Below are 20,497 nucleotides of genomic sequence, written 5' to 3'. Positions count from 1 at the left end.
ATGTGTTTGCTACTTAGGCTGATTTCTGAAGAACAGGGAGCTTTTCAAAAAGGAAAAATAATATCAACAAACATTAGTTCAGCCTCTGAGTTGGCGAATCTGATGCACACTGCTGTGAGGGGGGTGGAATGGGCTTAAAGCTTGACGTGCAGAAGGCTTATGATTCCTTATCATGGGAATTTATTTTTGTGACCCTGGATAAGTTTGGCTTCTCTTCTAAATGGATTTCTTGGATTCATCATCTGCTGTTGTCATCCAGGGTATCTATATTAGCCAATGGAGGTCCAGTGGGTTTTTTTGAAGTGGGAAGAGGCTTACGTTAAGGCGATCCAATCTCCCTTTCTGTTCATTTTGGCTAAGGAGGTGCTGTGTAGGGGTCTGAGGTCTATGTCTCAAGTGAAGGTGCTGAAGTCGTTGCCTGGGCCCAGAGGTGTGCCTATTCCTTCTCATTTACTTTATGCAGATGATATTTTTATTTTTACGAATGCTTCTGCAAAGTATGTGAAGAACTTGTAGCATTTTTTTGTTAAATATCAGGCCTTCTCTGGGCAGAAATTTAATCTTGAAAAGAGCAGTTTATCTTTTGGGAAAGTGGCTCCTCATAGGAAGTAGTTTATTAGTGACTACCTGGGTATTCAATCGGCCAGGTTGTCTACAAAATACTTGGGGGTAGAATTATTCAAAGGGAGAGTGAAAAAAGACTTCCTTTTTCCTTTACTGGACAAATTAAAAGGTAGACTGGTTAGTTGGAGGGGTAGGTTGCTCTCAATGGTGGGAAGGGTGGAGTTGGTGAGATCAGTGATCTCTAATGTTCCAATTCATAATTTTGGAATTTACTGGTGGCCTGAGTCCTCTATAAATCTGGTGGAAAGGTGGATGCATAATTTCATCACGTCAGGGGATATGGATTTGGGGAAAAAGATTGTGGTTAAATGGAAGGATATCTATAGGCCTAAGCGTGAGGGAGGTTTGGGCATTAGAAGATTGAGAGATGTCAATTTTGCATGTTTGTGTAAATTGGCAAGGCAGATAAAACATGAAGACTCCTTGATGGGAATTTTCTTTCGTGCTTGATTCCTCATGGCTGATGGCTCTATTAAAAAAGGGCATTTTTCATCTTCTATTTGGCCAGGCCTAAAAAAGGTTTGGGGATTTGTTGGATCTTAGGAGCAGTGGACGGTTGGTGATGGACAGAAAATCAACTTCTAGTCTGACAATTGGTTAGGGAATAGGCCTATTGTGAAAAGGTTGGGTTTAGACCTGATTCTTTTGACCCTCTTCATGCAAAAGTATCAGATTTAATTATAGACAACAGTTGGGCTCTTCTGAATGTGGGTTTGGTTTTGCTTGCTAATTTTTTTGAGGAGATCAAGTCTACCTTTATCCCAAATGAGCAGGATGTCTGTCACTGGAAGCCTACCTCATCTGGAGTTTTTTCTATAAAATCAGCATGGGAAACTATCAGAAAGCAATCTACCAAAGGTGGGCTGGTTCTCCCTTGTATGGCAAGCTAAAATCCAACCTCGTCAAGCTGTTTTTGGATGGAGGTTAGTAAAAAACAAAATTCCTACAGATGCAAATGTGAAGAAACGTGGGGTGGCTTTGCCCTCTAAATGTAGTCTCTGCGACCAAGAGGAGGAATCTAGAGAGCATCTTTTTTATGATTGTAGTTTTGCAAGGGCAATGTGGCAGAAATTTTGTGATTGTTTTGGGGTGTTGTGGAATAATTTCCCAAGGATAGAGAGCTTCATTGCTTGGTGGAAGTCCAAAGCGAAGGTGGTCAAGTGTCAAAGTCTATGGAAAAAAAAGCTTTGTGTTGATTCCTTATAGCATTTGGCTGGAAAGGAATGCTAGAAGATATGAAGGTGATTCTCAGCCTGTGGAGCAATGTTTTGCCAAGATCAGAAGTGAAATTGGCTGTCAGTCATGGGTTCACACTGGGAATTTTATCTCTCTTTCGGATTTGATGTGTTAGAAGGCTGGGTTTCACAAGGATTCAAGGTAGGCAGAGAGTCCTATCTGAAATATTTTGGTGTCATCCCCCAAGAGGATGGTGGAAGTTAAACACGGATGGTTGTTCTCTTGGCAATCCAGGCATCTCTAGAGCTGGTAGTGTGTTCCGAAATGAGAAGGGAAAGGTTATGGCAAACTACAGGGATTTTCTTGGTATTCAAATCAATTTTGAGGTGGAGTTCTTGGCTGTTATATCTGGGATTGAACAGGCATAAAAGCTGGGCGTCCAAAGGTTATGGTTAGTTTGTGATTTGGTTGTTGCGGTCACTCTATTTCAGAATAAAAATGTCCCTTGGATTGTTTATCAAAGGTGGCTGGCATGTATGAGGTTTCTAGACCTTGGACTGGAAAATCAGTCATTGTTTTTGAGAGGCGAATTCAATCGATGATTTTCTCTCAAAGACTATAGCTAGATTTGAAACTTCAGCCCCAGTGACTACTTAGCCAACATTGGTCAAGATGGATATAGATATGGATGCTTTGGGCCGTTCTAGATTTAGGATTGCTTAATGGGATGTTTTTAAATTTTTTTTTTGTGTGGGGGTAGTGTTTTGGTCTCCCTCTTCTGTTGATGGCAATGCCGAAGGTGGAGTAGGAGGCTCATTCTCAATCCCCTTGTTCGGCTATCTGGGGCTTTCTGGGCTCCTTTCAGTTTCTTTTTGTACATTCTTTCATTTTTCTTTTTTTTTAATATTTAATACATATAATTTTCTAGCGAAAAAAAGTGTAGAAGGTTCTTGGTCATTAGATATTTCTTTTATGAACACTGGATCTAATCTACAAGTTAACAAATCCTCCTCAAATAACATCGCATATTTACTAACTAAAACATTTTGATCAACAGGGTTATAGAAGCAAAAAAAACTAATAGTTGTTTTAGGGTATCCTAGGAAGTAGTATGCAATGCCCTAAACCCGAGATAGGGTAAAAGGTACTGCCCTCACAGGCATAGATCAAAAGATCAAAAAAATAAAATTAATATCTCATAAATTACCCATATAAATTCATAAATTTACGAGATAGACCGAACGAACACAACAGAAAGTGCTCATAAATAGAAAACTAAACTAAAGTCCATAATCCATCAACTGACCAACATATGTTTGGTGGCTACAAATAAAACCTTAATAAGTCTATTATAATTGTTTTTAACTCAACTAGTAAAATAAAATAGCACTCATCTTCACTTTACATCCATCTATGCTCCACCAACATGTATTTACTGATCTGTAGGGGAAAATGGTGGGTGAGCTTAAGAAGCCCCATGACGAAACCAAACCCTAACAAAAAAATAAACAAAACCATCTATACTGGTGAAAACTTAACATTGGCATAGTCATGAAATACATAAAACATAGACATACTTTCATTCTAAAATATGGATAAAAAGAATATCTTCTGAATCGTTCATAAATAATTTCACATGGTCATTACAAATCATTGCAAAATCATTTATACTCTTAAAATCCTAAGGTAAGTCAATTATCATATGAACTACCCAATGCATCATAATAGTGAGGACACACCGTTGATCAACATAACTGCCTATCCCGAGCCCTTTAATGGGACCCTCGAGTCCTTTGACGGGGTTGGCCGACACCTCCTGTCCTTTCTAAGCCCTTTGATGGAAATCCCAATCCCTTCGATGGGAACCCTGAGTCCTTTAGCAGGGTAGACATGCTCTCATTCAGTATCCATTACTTTCCCTTTCATTACTTTCCCTTTCAGTCCATTTTGTCCTTCCCAATCCCTTTGATGGGAATCCGAGCCCTTTGACGAAGTGGACATAGATGGACCTTCAATGCTATTCCTTGGAGGCCATTTCATCATTCTTAATATTTTATAAATTCATATATTTCATTCTTTAAAGAAAATCATGAGGCGATGTCATTATATTCATAAGTGCATAAAACATAAATGCTAAAACATGAAATGCTGTAAATGTTTATGAGATGCATACAAAACAATATTGTCACATTGATAAAAATAAGAACATGTCATGATATAAAATGGGATAAAAATTCAACGATATGACAAAGTTCCACTCACCTGTGCCTCTACTATGATCAGGATCTTGATCGATGTCTCACTTGCAAGAACAATTACCTAAACAAATATATCCCAATGATTAAGCCTTTTTACTTCCTCAGTTTATTATTAATGGTCCCTTTTAAAATTTACATTTTAATGTTATTTTAATTAAAAACATTTTTTACATTTTAGTATTGTGTCATTCACTAAAAGTCCCAATTTTATTTAATTACTAAAATGACCCTTTAATAGTTGTACAGAAACACTTAACAGCTTTGCACTCGAAATTGCATTTATACTTGGTTACATGGTTCAGATTATCATAATTGGGCCATTTGTTATGCTGTATGTTCTCAGTGTTCCTATTAAACTATTCATCCTAAGGGTTGCTTTGCATTTCACTTACTGCATAATAAGTGCGTTAAATTTCTGTATAATTGAATGTCTTTTCTTTAATTAAATCCTACTTTCATCCTCTCTCATATTCTCTTTCTTACATACTCTCTTAAATTTCCCTTCCGTTAATTTAATTTGTTTTCTATCCTTTCCTAGTTGTCCAATTCTCTCCTATATATATATATATATATTCCTTTTATTTTTCTGACACATAATTACAAGATAGGGTCTGAAATCTCCTAGTTTCTCTAAAAAGGTCTTCTTTATTCTCAGCAAAGAAGCTTCTTAAGAGCATATAGTTTCTTTCAACCTCCCTTCATATTAGGAATTTACTTCTTCTTCAATTTCCTTCTTTAATTATTTCTCCCATTTTTTTATGCATGCTTCTAATTGTTGTTGTTATTATTATTATTATTATTATTATTATTATTATTATTATTATTATTACTACTACTACTACTACTACTACTATTTTTATTATTATTATTAATAGTATTTAGTTTTTCTAAAAGGTAGAAGGTCCTCCTTTTGCTCAACCCTCTCTCTCTCTCTCACACAAATTTTTCCTCTTCATTTATTTTATTTTTAAAATTCAAAATTGATTGAAGATGAGTTGCATATGCATACTCCCTCCCTCTCGATTTCTTTCTCCTTTTTTTTTTTTCTCCATTATCTTTGCTCCCTAGTTTTAAATCTCTCCCATTAAATATAAACACTGAATCAGAAATGGGGAAGAAGGCATACCTCTTGAAAAACATAAATCCTCTTTTCTAGCTTGGGCCCTTCACTCCTCCTTGCTCCTAGCTTTAAGCCTTCTTAATCATCAATTTCCGCCCTCAAATCCCTTCACAAACCCCTGAAATGACTCTTCTTATCTGTTTTTCTCCTAACGCTCTCAAGTTATTCAAATCTTCTCCAAGGAAAAAAAGGAAGAAGACTCTACCTTCCCTATTAAAACCTTCTAGTCACCCCCCCTTCATTCGTAGTAAACTCCACCTAAAATATAACATATTTTAATTCTATTCATCTGCCCATATGTGAAATTGAATTTTTTTGTTAGAAATGAGATTCAATAAAAGTTAAGACTTACGTTCTCACCTCATTGATTTGTCTTAAATATTAATGGAGAAGAAGCCAAAGTAAATGTCCACTTGGTTAATGGCTATTGAATACAATTGATAAGGACGAGTATAAATGGAAGAAATGAGAAGAGAGGGTGCATGCCATGGTCGGCAACAACCCTTACCCCATTCAACTCCTTAGCGCACATCATACACAAGCATACATCATATTTATTATATACATACATAATATATATATATACTATGACACAACATATTCTATGATGTACCTACCCCACCGTGCTATACTAATTGTCTACACCTTAGCATTGTCATTAGGCCTTACAAATTTTGGGGCATTACATCCTCCCCCTTTATATAAATTTCATCCTCAAAATATGCACGTACCTTAGATGTTAAAACAACTGGGGATATCTAGCTCGCATGTCTTCCTCGCACTCCAATGATGCCTCCTGAACTGAGTGATTCCTCCAAAGGACTTTCACATATGAAATCGAATGATTCCGAAGAATGTGTTCCTTATAGTCCAATATATGAGTAAGTACCTCTTCATAGGACAAGTCCTCCTTCAACTGTGATGGTGCATAACTCAACGCATGAGAAGGATCTGCCATATACTTCTTGAGCAATGATATATGGAAGACGTTGTGAACATTTGATAAAGCTGGTGGTAAGGCAACTTGGTAAGCAACTTGCCCAATTATGTCAAGGATTTCGAATGGTCCAACGTATCTTGGGCTCAGCTTGCCCCTTTTTCTGAATCTCATGACTCCTTTCAGGGGGGCCACTTTGAGGAATATCATGTCACTCACTTCGAACTCTAGTGCTTTTCTTCTGACATCGGCATAACTCTTCTATCGGCTCTAAGCCGTCTTGATCCGTTCCTGTATTAGTTCCACCTTCTCACTAGTCTTTTGAACCAACTTTGGCCTCAATATTTTGCACTCACCAAACTTAGTCCAACAAATGGGAGACCTACACTTTCTCCCACATAAAGCCTCATATGGGGCCAAACCAATGGTGGCCTGATAACTATTGTTATATGAAAACTCAATAAGAGGGAGATGTTCATCCCAATTGCCCTTAAGGTCAATAACACAGGCCCTTAACGTATCCTCAAGAGTCTGTATAGTCCTCTCCGTCTGACCATTTGTTTGTGGATGAAACACAGTGCTAAAGTACAATTAAGTACCCAAGGCCTTCTGTAAGCCTTGCCAAAAGTGTGATGTAAATCTTGGGTCTCGATTTGAAACAATAGAGACTAGAACTCAATGCAATCTAATTATCTCATCGATATACAACTTAGCGAGTTTCTCTATTGAGTAGTTCATTCTAACAGGCAAAAAGTGACCCGATTTAGTCATTCGATCGATTATAACTCATATGGCTTCATGCCCTTTGGAAGTTCTGGGCAATGACGTGACAAAATCCATCCAAACATTTTTTCACTTCCACTCAGGAATAGAAAGTGGTTGTAGTAATCCTGATGGCTTCTAATGTTCTGATTTAACCAATTGGCATGTCAGACACTTTTGAACCAATAGGGTAATTTTCCTCTTCATATTGTTCCACCAAAATGTCTCTCTTAAATCATGATACATCTTAGTACCACCTAGATGTACCACATATGGTGAGTAGTGTCCTTCCTTTAGGATCACCTGTTTTAACTTAGTATCATTTGACACATACAATCTTCCCTTAAGCCTCAAGGTCCCATCAGTGGACATGACAAAGTCTGCTTCCTTTCCCTCTTCAACTTTTCTTCTTATCTTCACTAATATTGTATCAATGCCCTGCTTTGACTTGATCATGTCGATCAATGTCTGTTGCATTGTTAATGTTGCCAATAATGCCATAGTATCTCTTACTATCGCATCCAATTCAAGTTTCCTCATATCCTCAAGTAGGTTTAGCTGATGGGTCAAAAGTGTTGCCGAAAACCCTTGGGATTTTTGACTTAAAGCATCGGCTACAACATTAACCTTACCAGGATGGTAGCTAGTGGTACAATCATAATCCTTCAACAACTCTAGCTATCTCCTTTGTCTCATGTTTATCTCTTTTTGGGTAAAGATGTGTTTCAGACTTTTGTGGTCTGTGAAGATTTCACACTTCTCCCCATATAGATAGTGTCTCTAAATCTTTACTGCAAATACAACAGCTGCTAGCTCAAGGCCATGTGTAGGGTAGTTTTTTTCATATGGCTTCAGCTGTTGGGAGGCATATGCTACCACCTTCCCATGTTGCATGAGAACACAACCAGGTCCTTTCCTTGAAGCATCACTATAGATCAAAAATCCATCTGAACTTGAAGGAATAGTCAAAATAGGCACAGTCACCAACCTCTGTTTCAATTCTAGGAAGCTTCCCTCACACTCATCGGTCCATTCGAATCGTGGATTCTTCTTTGTTAGCTTAGTCAAAGGTAGGGAAATTCTAGAGAATCCCTCTATAAACATCATGTAGTAACCAGCCTGTCCTAAGAAACTTCTGATCTTTGTCACATTGGTCGGTCTAGTCCAATTAAGTATAGCCTTAATTTTGCAAGGATCCACTAAAATTCCATTTTCAGCAATGACATGTCCCAAAAAGTTTACTTGGTTCAGCCAAAACTCACATTTATTAAGCTTGATGAACAATTTCTCTCCTCTCAACTTCTAAAGTGCTGCCATCAGATGTTCTTTATGGTCTTCAATACTCTTGGAATAAATTAGTATGTCGTCAGTGAAGACAATGACGAACTGGTTAGAAACTCATAGAATACCCGATTCATTAGGTTCATAAATGTAGCTGGGGCATTAGCCAATCCAAATGACATAACTAAGAACTCATAATGTCCATACTGAGTTCTAAACACTGTCTTAGGGACATCTTCTACTTTTGTCCTCAATTGGTGATAACTGGACCTAAGGTCAATTCAGAAAATACCCTTGCACCTTGTAACCGGTCAAACAAATCATCAATGCGAGCCAGTGGTTACTTATTTTTATGGTGACTTTGTTTAGTTCCCTATAGTCTATACATAACCTCATGGAGCCGTCTTTCTTCTTCACAAATAGAACTAGTGCTCCCCATAGAGATGTACTAGGTCTGATAAACCTCTTGTCTAAAAGTTCTTGTAATTGTGTCTTTAATCCCTTCAATTCTGTTGGTGCCATTTTATATGGAGCTTTCAAGATTTGTGTCATGCCAAGAATAAGCTCTATAGAGAACTCTATCTCTTGATCAGGTGGCAACACAACTAAGTCATTTGGAAATACCTCTGAGAAATCCTTAACAACCTCTATGTTTGCTAGGATGGGTCCCTCCACCTTTGTGTCCACTACATTGGCAAGGTAGCCTTGACATCCTTGTCGAATCAGTCAACTAGCTTGAAGAGCGGATATCAATAGTGATGGCGTTGCACTTTGTTTCACACTAGAATACTTGAACTTTGTCTCATCCTTGGGTCTAAAAACCACCTCTTTCTCAAAACAATAAACACTTGAACAATGGGTAGACAACCAGTCCATGCCCAAAATCACATCAAAATCCTTGATATTCAGGAGAAGCAAGTTTGCAACTAATTCTCTACCCTCTATATGTAATAATGCAGGACTTATATACTGTATCAGTCACTAGCGCTTCTCTGGACGGAGTAGACACACACAACTGATGGTCTAAGAGTTTGGGTGTAACTTTTACCCTTGCATCTAGAGAGTGTGAGATAAACGAATATGTGGACCCAAAGATCAAATAATAAATGTGCAAGTTGTCCTGATATACATAAGGTTCCTGCTAGACACCTTTATGCTTTAGAGATTTTTACTTATAATATTTATATTCAAAAGAAATAAAAACAAAGAATAATTGAATTTATGCAAAATAGGTGTGGATGAATTTTAAGAAATAATATAATAAATGTCCCTATCACCACAGATGGCGAAGCCTCAGCATCTTCTGTGGTCAATGCAAAGACCCTGCCCTAAGCCTTAGGCCTTTGCTCCCCCTGTGCTCCTTGTACTCCTTATGCTCTCCATGCTCCTTGTATTCCTTGTGCCCACTGTCAAGCCTATTGCCCCTGTTGTGCCTGACACCCCTGGTGGTCCTAGTGACCTCGCTGTTGTTGTCCACCTTGGTTACCTTGCAATGTGCAATTCCTAGTCATATGTCCAGCTAATCCACATCGATAGCACGATAAACATTGACCCCAATGTAGTTTCCCATACCTGGGGCACAATCCTAGAGCCTCTCGAGAATCTTGAGTCCTCTGTTGTCTTTGAGGAAGGGTAGAACTGGGATCGTGTGTAGCTCTGGGATGCTTCCCCTGACTCTTATCATCAAAATGAGGGGGACCTCACTACATTCCTCAAACATTTGGGTTCGTTCAAGTACCTCATCATAGGTTCCCAAGCGTAAGATAGTCACACTCGCTCTGATGCTAGGACACAGACCCTGCTCAAATTATTGTGCCTTGCACTCCTAGGTGTCAACTACATGTGGAGCGAACATGGACAGCTCCTCGAATCTCTGTATATACTCAGATAGGGGTTTGGATACCTAAGTCAAACGGAGAAATTCTATCTCCATCTTTTGGCATAGGCTGAAAGGGAAGTGCTTCTGGTAGAAAGTCTTAGTAAAATGGTCCCATGTCAGTTGTTGTCGATTTCTCTCAATGGTTTAACGAGGTAATTTCCACCAATATGCTGCCTCGCCTTACAGCATAAAGGTAGCACATGCCACCTTTTAGGGATCAATAATGTCCAATAACTCAAATATGTTCTCCACCTCATGTATCCAAGTCGCACCCTGAAGAGGGTTTGACCCCACACCTCTAAAGGTTGGGGGTCCCAACCTCTTAAATTGCTCCAATACTCTAACTGTATCTGACCCCTAAATATGCTGGGTACAATGGTCGATCCCCACTATCATAGTCTGCTCGAGTATGGCACAGACAATAGCACCAATGGCTCCTATAACCTGATGTTGTGACCTCTGTTAGTTAAAACGGGAACGGCAAAAAAACATTGTTCGGTACGGGTATGTTTTAAACGGATCAAAACGTGAACGGGACGGTCAAAAATACTGTCAAATATGGTAAAAACGGGAAAAAATAAAAAACGGACGATAAGTGTTTTAAACGTTTATATTTAAATAATACGGTGTCAAAAAAAGGGCAATATATAGACATAAATTGGCATAATAATTCTCTAAATACCTAGATAACAATCAAAACAAATAGCCCCGTTTTAAACGTTTCTATTTTAAAACGTTTATATTTTTTAAAATCCATTTTTTTACTATCAAAAAAATGGGTACGCGTTTAAAACGGCAAAAAAACTTCAAATAGCCCCGTTCCCGTTTTTTACCGACTTTCTGTGAAAAATTCGGCAAACGGCATTTAAAACGGCAAAAAAAGGGGATGGCGTTTTAAACGCGAATTAACTAACTAGGGTTGTGACCATACAACACCCTCAAGTGGGGGTGGTATGTTTGAGCCTATTGCTACTGAGGTGGAATTGAGAATATCTCCTAGGCCAGATAAGGGTCGAGCGTATCCTCCGCTCCTCCTTGGGGCCATCAAAATCCTGACAATGAAAGGAAAGGAAACCATTCAGACAATCAAATGTATCCCAATTACTTATTCAAATTGAATAGGATTCACAACTTAGGCATTTACTCTATTGAGAAATCTTGTATCAGTCCTTTGGCCCTATAAGTTTCAATATATTATGACATTTTTTTTTTATGTTAAGTTCAGTTCAACTAGCCTTGGAAGATTCGTATATTGTCAATTGTTTGTGCATTTATCTTTACAATTACTTATGCATTGTTCCTCCCTTTTTTTTCCCTAAGCCAATAAACACTAGGTTCACAAGTCGTAAAATCATTGCTCTGATACCATCTATAACGTCCCAAACCTGAGATAAGGTAACAGGTACTGCCCTCACGGGCGTAGATCAAAAGATCAAAAAAATAAAACTAATATCTCATAAATTACCCATATAAATTCATAAATTTACTAGATAGACCAAACAAACACAACGGAAAGTGCTTATAAATAGAAAATTAAAATAAAGTCCATATTCCATCAACTGACCATCATATGTTGTTGGCTACAAATAAAACCTAAAAAAGTCTATTATAATTGTTTTTAACTCAACTACTAAAATAAAATAGAACTCGTCTTCACTTCACATCCATCTGTGCTCCACCAACATATATTTACTGATCGGTAGGGAAAAATGATGGGTGAGCTTAACAAGCCCCGTGAGGAAACCACACCCTAACAAAAAAAAGATACAAAAACATCTATACTAGTGAAAACATAACATTGGCATAGTCATGAAATACACAAAAAATAGACATACTTTCATTCTAAAATATGTAAATACAGATAAAAAGAATATATTCTGAATCGTTCATAAATAATTTCACATGGTCATTACAAATCACTACAAAGTCATTTATACTCTTAAAATCCTAACGTAAGTCAATTATCATATGAACTACCCAATGCATCATAATAGTGAGGATACACCACTGATCAACACGGCTGCCTATCTCGAGCCCTTTGACGGGACCCCTGAGTCCTTTGACAAGGTTGGCCGGCACCTCCTATCCTTTCCAAGCCCTTTGATGGAAATCCCAACCCCTTTGATGGGAACCCCGAGCCCTTTTACAAGGTGGACATGCCCTCATTCAGTACTTAAACCCCTATTGAAAGGGTGGTAGTCATATAGGGTTCTTTCTATTGTTTATTTCTTTTTTTTTTTCATTACTTTCCCTTTCAGTCTATTTTGTCCTTCCCAAACCCTTTAATGGGAATCCGAGCCCTTTGATGAAGTGGACATAGATGGACCTTCAATGCTATTCCTTTGAGGCCATTTCATCATTCTTAATATTCTATAAATTCATATATTTCATTCCTTAAAGAAAATATGAGGTGATGTCATTATACTCATAAGTACATAAAACATAAATGCTAAAACATGCAATGCTGTAAATGCTTATGAGATGCATATAAAACAATATTGTCACATTAATAAAAACAATATGTGAAATGTGATAAAAAGTCTACGATATGACAAAGTTCCACTCACATGTGCCTCTACTATGATCAGGATCCTGATCGATGTCCCGCTTGTAAGAACAATTACCTAAAAGAGTATATCCCAATGATTAGGCATTTTTACTTCTTTAGTTTATTATTAATGGTCCCCTTTAAAATTTACATTTTAGAGTTATTTTAATTAAAAATCTTTCTTACTTTTTAGTATTATGTCATTCACTAAAAATCCCAATTTTATTTAATTACTAAACTGACCATTTAATAGTTGTACAGAAACACTCAATAGCTTTGCACCCCAAATTGCATTTATACTTGGTTACATGGTTCGGATTATCATAATTGGGCTATTTTTTATACTATATGTTCTATGTGTTCCCATTAAACTATTCATCCTAGGGGTTGTAACTTGTATTTGTCTCTTTCTTTGCATTTTAGTTAGTGCATAATTAGTGTGTTAAATTTCTATGTAATTGAATTTCTTTTCTTTAATTAAACCATACTTTCATCCTCTCATATTCTCTTTCTTGCATACTCTCTTTAATTTTTTCTTCCGTTAATTTAATTTGTTTTCTATCTTTTCCTAGCCGTCCAATTTTCTCCTATTATATATATATATATATTCCTTTTATTTCTCTGACACACAATTACAAGATAAGGTCTGAAATCTCCTAGTTTCTCTAAAAATGTCTTCTTTTTTCTCAGCAAAGAAGCTTCGTAAGAGTATATAGTTTCTGTAAACCTCCCTTTATATTAGGAATTTTCTTCCTTCTTCAATGTCCTTTTTTAAATCAATTCTCCCAATTTATTATTATTATTATTATTATTATTATTATTATTATTATTATTATTATTATTGCTACTACTACTAGTACTTTTATTATTATTATCACTACTACTATTTTTATTATTATTATTAATAATATTTAGTTTTTTCTAAAACGTAGAGGGTTCTCCTTTTACTCAACCCTCTCTCTTTCTCTCACAAATTTTCCCTCTTCATTTATTTTATTTTTAAAATCCAAAATTGATTGAAGATGAGTTGCATATGCATACTCCCTCCCCCTCGGTTTCTTTCTCTCTTTTTTTTTTTTTCTCCTTTATCTTTGCTCCCTAGTTTTGAATCTCTTCCATTAAATATAAACACTGAATCAGAGATGGGGAAGAAGACCTACCTATTGAAGAAAATAAATCCTCTCTTCTAGCTTAGGCCCTTCACTCCTCCTTGCTCCTGGCTTCAAGCCTTCTTGATGATCAATTTCCACCCTCAAATCCCTTCACAAACCCCTGAGATGACTCTTCTTATCTATTTTTCTCCTAACGCTCTCAAGTTCTTTAAATCTTCTCTAAGACAAGAAAGGGAGAAGACCCTACCTTCCCTCTTTAAACCTTCCAGTCACCCTCCTTTTATTCGTATCAAACTCCACCTAAAATGTAACACATTTTAATTCTATCCACCTCCCCATATGTGAAATTGAATTTTGTTGTTAGAAATGAGATTCAATACAAGTTAAAACTTACGTTCTCACCTCATTGGTTTGTCTTAAATATTAATGGAGAAGAAGCCAAAGTAAATATCCACTTAGTTAATGGCTATTGAATGCAATTGACGAAGAAGAGTATAAATGGAAGAAATGAGAAGAGAGGGTGCATGCCATTGTCGGCAACAACATCATATTTATTCTATATATATATATATATATATACAACATATACTGTGATGTACCTACCCCACCATGCTATAATAATTGTTTACACCTTAGCATTGTCATTAGAGCCTGCAAGTTTTGGGGGATTACATAGTATCTATTTTTTTCAAGATTCTAACTTATCTGTTTGTTGCTTCCTTACATGTGCAATGTTACCCCAAACTTTAATATGTTGCAAGCTAGGCTTTCACTCATACCACAATTCAAAAGGTGTTTTATAGGCAGATTTTGTTGGAACCCTATTCAAAATATAGATGGCGTCTCTAAGGGAAAACCCCAAAATGATATAGGTAATTCTGAATAACTAAGCATAGACTACACTATATCTAATAAGGTTCGATTTCGTCTTTCTGCTACACCGTTTTGTTGAGGTGTCCCTAGGGCTGTCAACTGAGAAAGAATCCTAGCTTTCTTTAAATAGTCTCTGAACTCATCTGATAAGTACTCTCCTCCTTGATCTGATCGAAAAGTCTTGATGCACTTACCCCAATTGCTTTTCTACCTCAGTTCAAAATTCTTTGAACTTTCCAAAGGTTTTCAATTTTCGGTGCATTTGGTAAATATACCCATATCGAGAGTAATCTTCAGTGAAGTTCATAAATAATCATAACCATAAGTCACTTGAACATTTATGGGACCACACACATCAGAGTGTATTAATTTCAACAAATCTTTAGACCTCTAACCCTTAGATGAAAAGGGTTTCTTGGTCATTTTTTCTTTTAGAGAGGAATCATAGGTTTGGTAAGGTTCTACCTTTAAACTTTTCAAAGGTCCATCCTTGACCAATCTTTTAATGCTATCCACTCCAATATGACCTAACCTAAGGTGCCAAAGATAAGTGGAATTATCCAAAGTCGATTTTCTTTTTAAAATGACATTTGAAAATTCATTTGCATTTAAAATAGGTTTCAAGAAATACGAACCATTCTCTAAACAACCAAATGTTATAAATGAACCATTCAAATGAATAGATAGTTTGATTCCAAATCGAAATGAATATCCATGAATAACCAGTTTAGAAACAAACACAATATTTCTCTCAAAGGAAGGAACATAAAAATAATATTTTAAAATTAAAACTGCCCTTTTAAAAATATAAAATAAATTCTCCTACGGCCTCTACTGTGGCCTCAGCTTCGATTCTCATTTTGAGACGAACTTCATCTTTGTTAAGTCTTCTTATCATCCTAAATTCCTACAACATATTACAAATATGGGTGATAGAACCAATGTCCAACCATAAATTTGATGGTTCTTTTGACAAATTAGACTCATAAATGACATAGTTTCAGATATACCTTCTTCTGGCTTCTCCTTTAGAGTCTTCAGGCATCTGCTACAATTTATCTTTTAATATCCGTCCTTTTTACAATAAAAGCAAGGTTCCTTTCTCAGCTTTTTTGCTCTTCTCCACTTCCTTACTATTCACCTTACGGGTATTATCCTTATTGGTCTTCTTCTTCTTCTTACCTTTGGATTTAGAGGAAGAAGGCTTCTTTTCAGTGGACAAGACATCAACCTTCTGCTTCTTAGATGCCGCATATATTTCTTGCAATATGTTACCTAGCTCTGAAAACTCTATAGAGATTTTATTCATATTATAATTTGCAAATAAAAGATTCATAGACTTCCTGAGGTAGTGAATAGAGTATGACATCAGTTTTATAATTGAGCTTGAAAGATGTCCCCAAGGTTTCAAGTTCTTGGAATAAGTTCTGTAATTTCATCACATAGTCGATAACAAGAATCCTGGAGTCGTCTTGGTGCTGTGGAGGAGAGTGACAAGATGATGATGTACATATCTATTTTTTGTACCATACAGCTCCTTCAACTCCATCATATATTTAGCTAAAACTAGATACTTTACAGAATCCTCAATGGTCTTGTCTATTGAATTCAAAATAACGAGCTTGGCCTAAGAATTATTTTGTCTTAACAATTCATAGGCTACTTTCTCCTCACCACTCATAGTTTCAGGGCATAAAAGTTCTTTGTATTCTATGACAGACATTGGACCTTCTGTAGTTTGGAGCAATTTAATGTTTCTCATCCAATTAACATAGTTAGGTCCAATTAGGATATGATGTTTAATGAGGGTAGCATAGTTGATTTGGCTAGACATATTGAATATCTATATGATGTGCAAGATAAAATTAATATAATAATTACCATTGAATAGAAAGGGCAAGTCTAAGTACAATGGATACCCACATCTTAAGCTTCCCTCTAGCTATGAGGTGTGATAAAAAAAGATCAACCCTTATGCACATGACTTAGTTTATCAGAGTTCGTCACACACATACTAGTTGAGTGGACTATTCTATCCATCTCAAAGACTTCCAATATTTTTGGCTACTTGAGTGTCATATTAATTCCTATCAGTTGACATACACTTGAGTCAAGTCTATACCCTTTGCTCGGAGTGAATCATAGTATTATGAGCCAGTGTCTACTATCACAGTACACCTCTCACTGACTATATTCTCTACCTATCACATATAAGATAAATGCAAATAGTCCCACAAAACTACTTGAGCATTGTCCTATCGACCTAACATCTGCAAAAGTAGGTCAATAGGACCTCTACATCTATCAAGTAAGGGGTGCCATACATCTATTTAAATAAGGTAATTGAATAATACATCAAAATACATCACATGCTGTGAAAAATTAAAGTATTCATCCACATGATAAAAAAATAAAGTCTTAGTGGTTATGGGATATCATCTAGAGTCAACTTAATTCTAAGATGGGTGGGAGCAACATAGCCTTATTAGCTATTCCCACTCTATAAGGAAATAAAGGAAATAATCTCCATCGCTTTCTGCAAGTGATCAACATCTCCCACTGCCTTCTTCAATGGATCATTGTCTCCAGTGCTCTCTCAATCAAATAAAATGAAAAATCCTAATTACAGTACATTCTATTTAAAATAAAATCAGAAAACCAATCCACCAATTAGGTTGCCCGAGGGGATACAACCACAAAAGTGGATAGGGGAGAGATAAATAGACAAATACATCATATAGGGCTATCCTAACAAATGCCATCCACAGTGGTGGAACCTGAACCAGTTGGCTGGAGGTTTTCCCCTTGTGGTGGCTCAGACTAGCCTCATGATAGTATTGGTTGTGGAAGGTCCACCCTACGCACTGGTTCTCCTTGAGGAGTGGGGGAGAAACCAAGTGTTCACTCCATAGTAACATCGTTCTTGAGTTGGTCGCCTTGTTGTAAAGCGTTTCCCACGGGTGCTGCCAATCTGATGTGGTGAAATATGACCGGTATGTTTTTCTGGTAGGAGCTGATGTTCCTCATTGTGTCTACGTAGAAGAACGGACAAGAGAGTGTCAGGCTGATCCGACAAGGGGACTCTCCGATGCCTAAGTCAGAAAACTTATAACAGGTAATTCCAAATAGTAAAGAATTGATCCCTCTTTCAAAGGTTTACCTTGATATTTATAGTGGTTGGCTTGAGATAGTTATGGAGTGTCCCATGTTTGGCAAGTGTCCAACAAGAAAACTAGTTCCTTGTTCGGGGAGGAAATCTCAGAGAAGAGACCTATTAGGAGCTAGTTCCCTGATTTGGAGAGCCCCCTCCCCAATAGGAAATGAATCCCTATTTGGAGAGTCCTTGCTTGGACTGATCTCTTAGGGAGATTGCTTCCTTGTGCAGCATGGGATAGGATTTGCTGAGCGGGTGGTGTGAGATCCTTGGAATTGTGCCTGATGGTTGGAATCAGCTAAGGTTTCGTATTGTCTGAACTGGAGGCTTGGCCTTCAGGGGTCCGAGCTGGGGGCTCGATACTTAGAAGGCGTATGCCTTAACACATGAGAGCATATCTAGATGTGCCAAGCCATGTAGATTATTTGTCTCATCAGAAGGTTAAAAAAAAAAAAAAAAAAAAAAAAAGAAGAAGAAGAGAAAAAGACCAAAATCAGACTTATTGATACCCCTAGTAATGCAGTTTTGACTTTCCTTAGCTTGTACCCTTGAAAACCCAAAACATACCACACCCACTACCATCTAACTAGAGGGCCAATTCTTTGGTACTATTGTTTTTATATTTGGTTTCGCTTCCCTTGTTGTTTACAAAAAAAAATTCGTTCTGTAACTACTTAAGCCCATGAGGCTCATCTAGCAGCTTTGATGGCTAATTAGGCTCCGTTTGATAATATTTCTGCACAGAAATGATTTTTCACGTTTCTGGGAATAGAAACGGATTTTTTGGTGTTTGATAAACTTATTTCTTGGATCGTGTTTTGCACACACATTGTTATTTGATAACAGTTGTTTCTGGAAACGTTTCTTACAACAAAAATTGTTTAAACTATTATTACATCCTATTATTTTATTTAAAAGGAAATCATAACCCAGTAATCCAACACCATTTTCCAAATTGAAAAATTCATAAACACTTTACCCTACATCATTTTCAAGTACTACAAATTTATGTAAACATTATATAGTTATTACAGTCTCAATTTGTCTAATGTCTATAATAGATTTAAGTTAAACAAGTATTTTCCAATGTACTATTTACCACTTTTGTTTAAGTCCAATTTGTTAACTGCATCAAAGATATCTGTAAATATCCTTATCTTTTCCTCAGAGACTTCAATCATGTGCTATAGTAGGATTGGATTGGCCTAAGAACATAACCCATTTTTCCATAGCCCACAACCCACCTAGTATTCTCACAATAGCATACAATATCATACAATTGTTTGCACTCTTTTCTTTTCTTCTTTTTTTTTTTTTTTTTGATAGAGTTTGCACTCAAATGAGAAGCATGAAATTAGCATAAGTCCTTAATAAAACGTATTAATTCGTTAGCAAAAGAATTACTGTTGCGTCATATACAACAATCTATCAAAAAAAAAAAAACAAAAGAAAAAAAGGCCCAGCAGCTTGCCCAGCCTTTTCCTATATTTAAATGAGTGAAAGACCCCATCCATAAAGTAGCGTGGGCTTGAACCTGAACCGCTACTTAATTCAAGCTTCATATATGCCTGGTCTATTCAAAAAGTTAACAAACGAAGGCCCAGGTCTGGCCCATGTACAAATCTAGCTATGGTCCCTTGCGGGTGTACCAAATGCAGAGTAAAGTCCAATATAAAGTCTACGACTAAGTTCCCTAAGGCCATTAATGGAAATCCATTCACCGTGGTCCATCTCGGCCACTCGAGGGGGGGTCTCGACCCTTAGATCGCATGGTGAGTTTCTTCACACAATGAAGAAAAATTTCTCCCAAAAGTCTATCTCAACTTCGGATATTGGTTTCAGTTTGCATCTCCTTCTTGTTCTTCTTCTTCCTCTTTTTTTTTTTTTTTTTTTTTTTTTTTTTTAATCAAAGAATTTCTAGGATTTAAAGTTAGAGAAGGTAGGGTCCTAGGGATGCTTGTGAATCCGGCTGGTCCTAATGGTAGGCGAGCCTTAAAGCTCAGTTGGCTGACTTGCTCTTCATTGTTAGGTCTACAGAAGAATCATGGACTGATGAACAAAGCCCAAAATAAATGGGTAAAAAAAATAAAATCCATTATTTGTTTCGATTTGAATGGCTCACGTAAATTAACGTTCACTCTGTTTGGTTATAAGTTGAATTTAAAATAAAGGGAAGTGAAATTTTCATATTTAAAAAAGAAATATTTATAATCATTACCCCATGTGATCCAATGTGATTGTATAAACTATTTGATTTTTTTAATTATATTTAATAATGATACATTTTACATGTAATTTTTATTTTACATATTATAGCAAAGGGTTTTGGATAAATTAAAGTGAAATTTTAGAATAAAATATGGAATGATTTGAAGTTGATGATATAATCACATGGGGTAATGATTACATATATTTCTTTTTTAAGTATGAAAATTTCATTTTCCTTCCCTTTAATTCCCCTTGCAACCAAACATAGCCTGAGGCTTAAGTAGTTCAAATTCAGGGAAGTTATTGGCCTATGTGTTATGCTTGGTCTCAGTCCATATGTACCAGGATATATAAGTAAGCAAATGTTTGATCTTAGTAAATTTAAATAAACAAAGAGTAAGGAAATGCTTGAATTTTTTATTTTTTATTTTTTTACTTTTTTAATTCTCAAGGATTCCAAGAAGATTTTTTTTCTTATAACAATATCAAATTTGACCCAAGATTTTTTTTTTTTGGGTATAAATGAGTGTCCACTAATTACATACTTGACAATATATGTTAATGG

General features: G+C 36.4%; 1 protein-coding gene across 1 annotated transcript; it reads right to left on the bottom strand.

The window, feature by feature from the left end:
• Positions 1 to 5,917: 5,917 nt before the first annotated feature.
• On the bottom strand, positions 5,918 to 6,289 carry LOC122070552. Its single transcript, XM_042634734.1, has one exon. It carries the CDS (start codon positions 6,287 to 6,289, stop codon positions 5,918 to 5,920), a length of 372 nt encoding a protein of 123 aa, XP_042490668.1.
• Between the last annotated feature and the right edge of the window lie 14,208 nt (positions 6,290 to 20,497).

The sequence above is a fragment of the Macadamia integrifolia genome, unplaced genomic scaffold (assembly GCF_013358625.1).
Source record: "Macadamia integrifolia cultivar HAES 741 unplaced genomic scaffold, SCU_Mint_v3 scaffold944, whole genome shotgun sequence".
NCBI lineage: Eukaryota > Viridiplantae > Streptophyta > Magnoliopsida > Proteales > Proteaceae > Macadamia > Macadamia integrifolia.
Note: the sequence above shows the minus strand (reverse complement) of the source record. Positions and strands in the feature narration are given on the sequence as shown.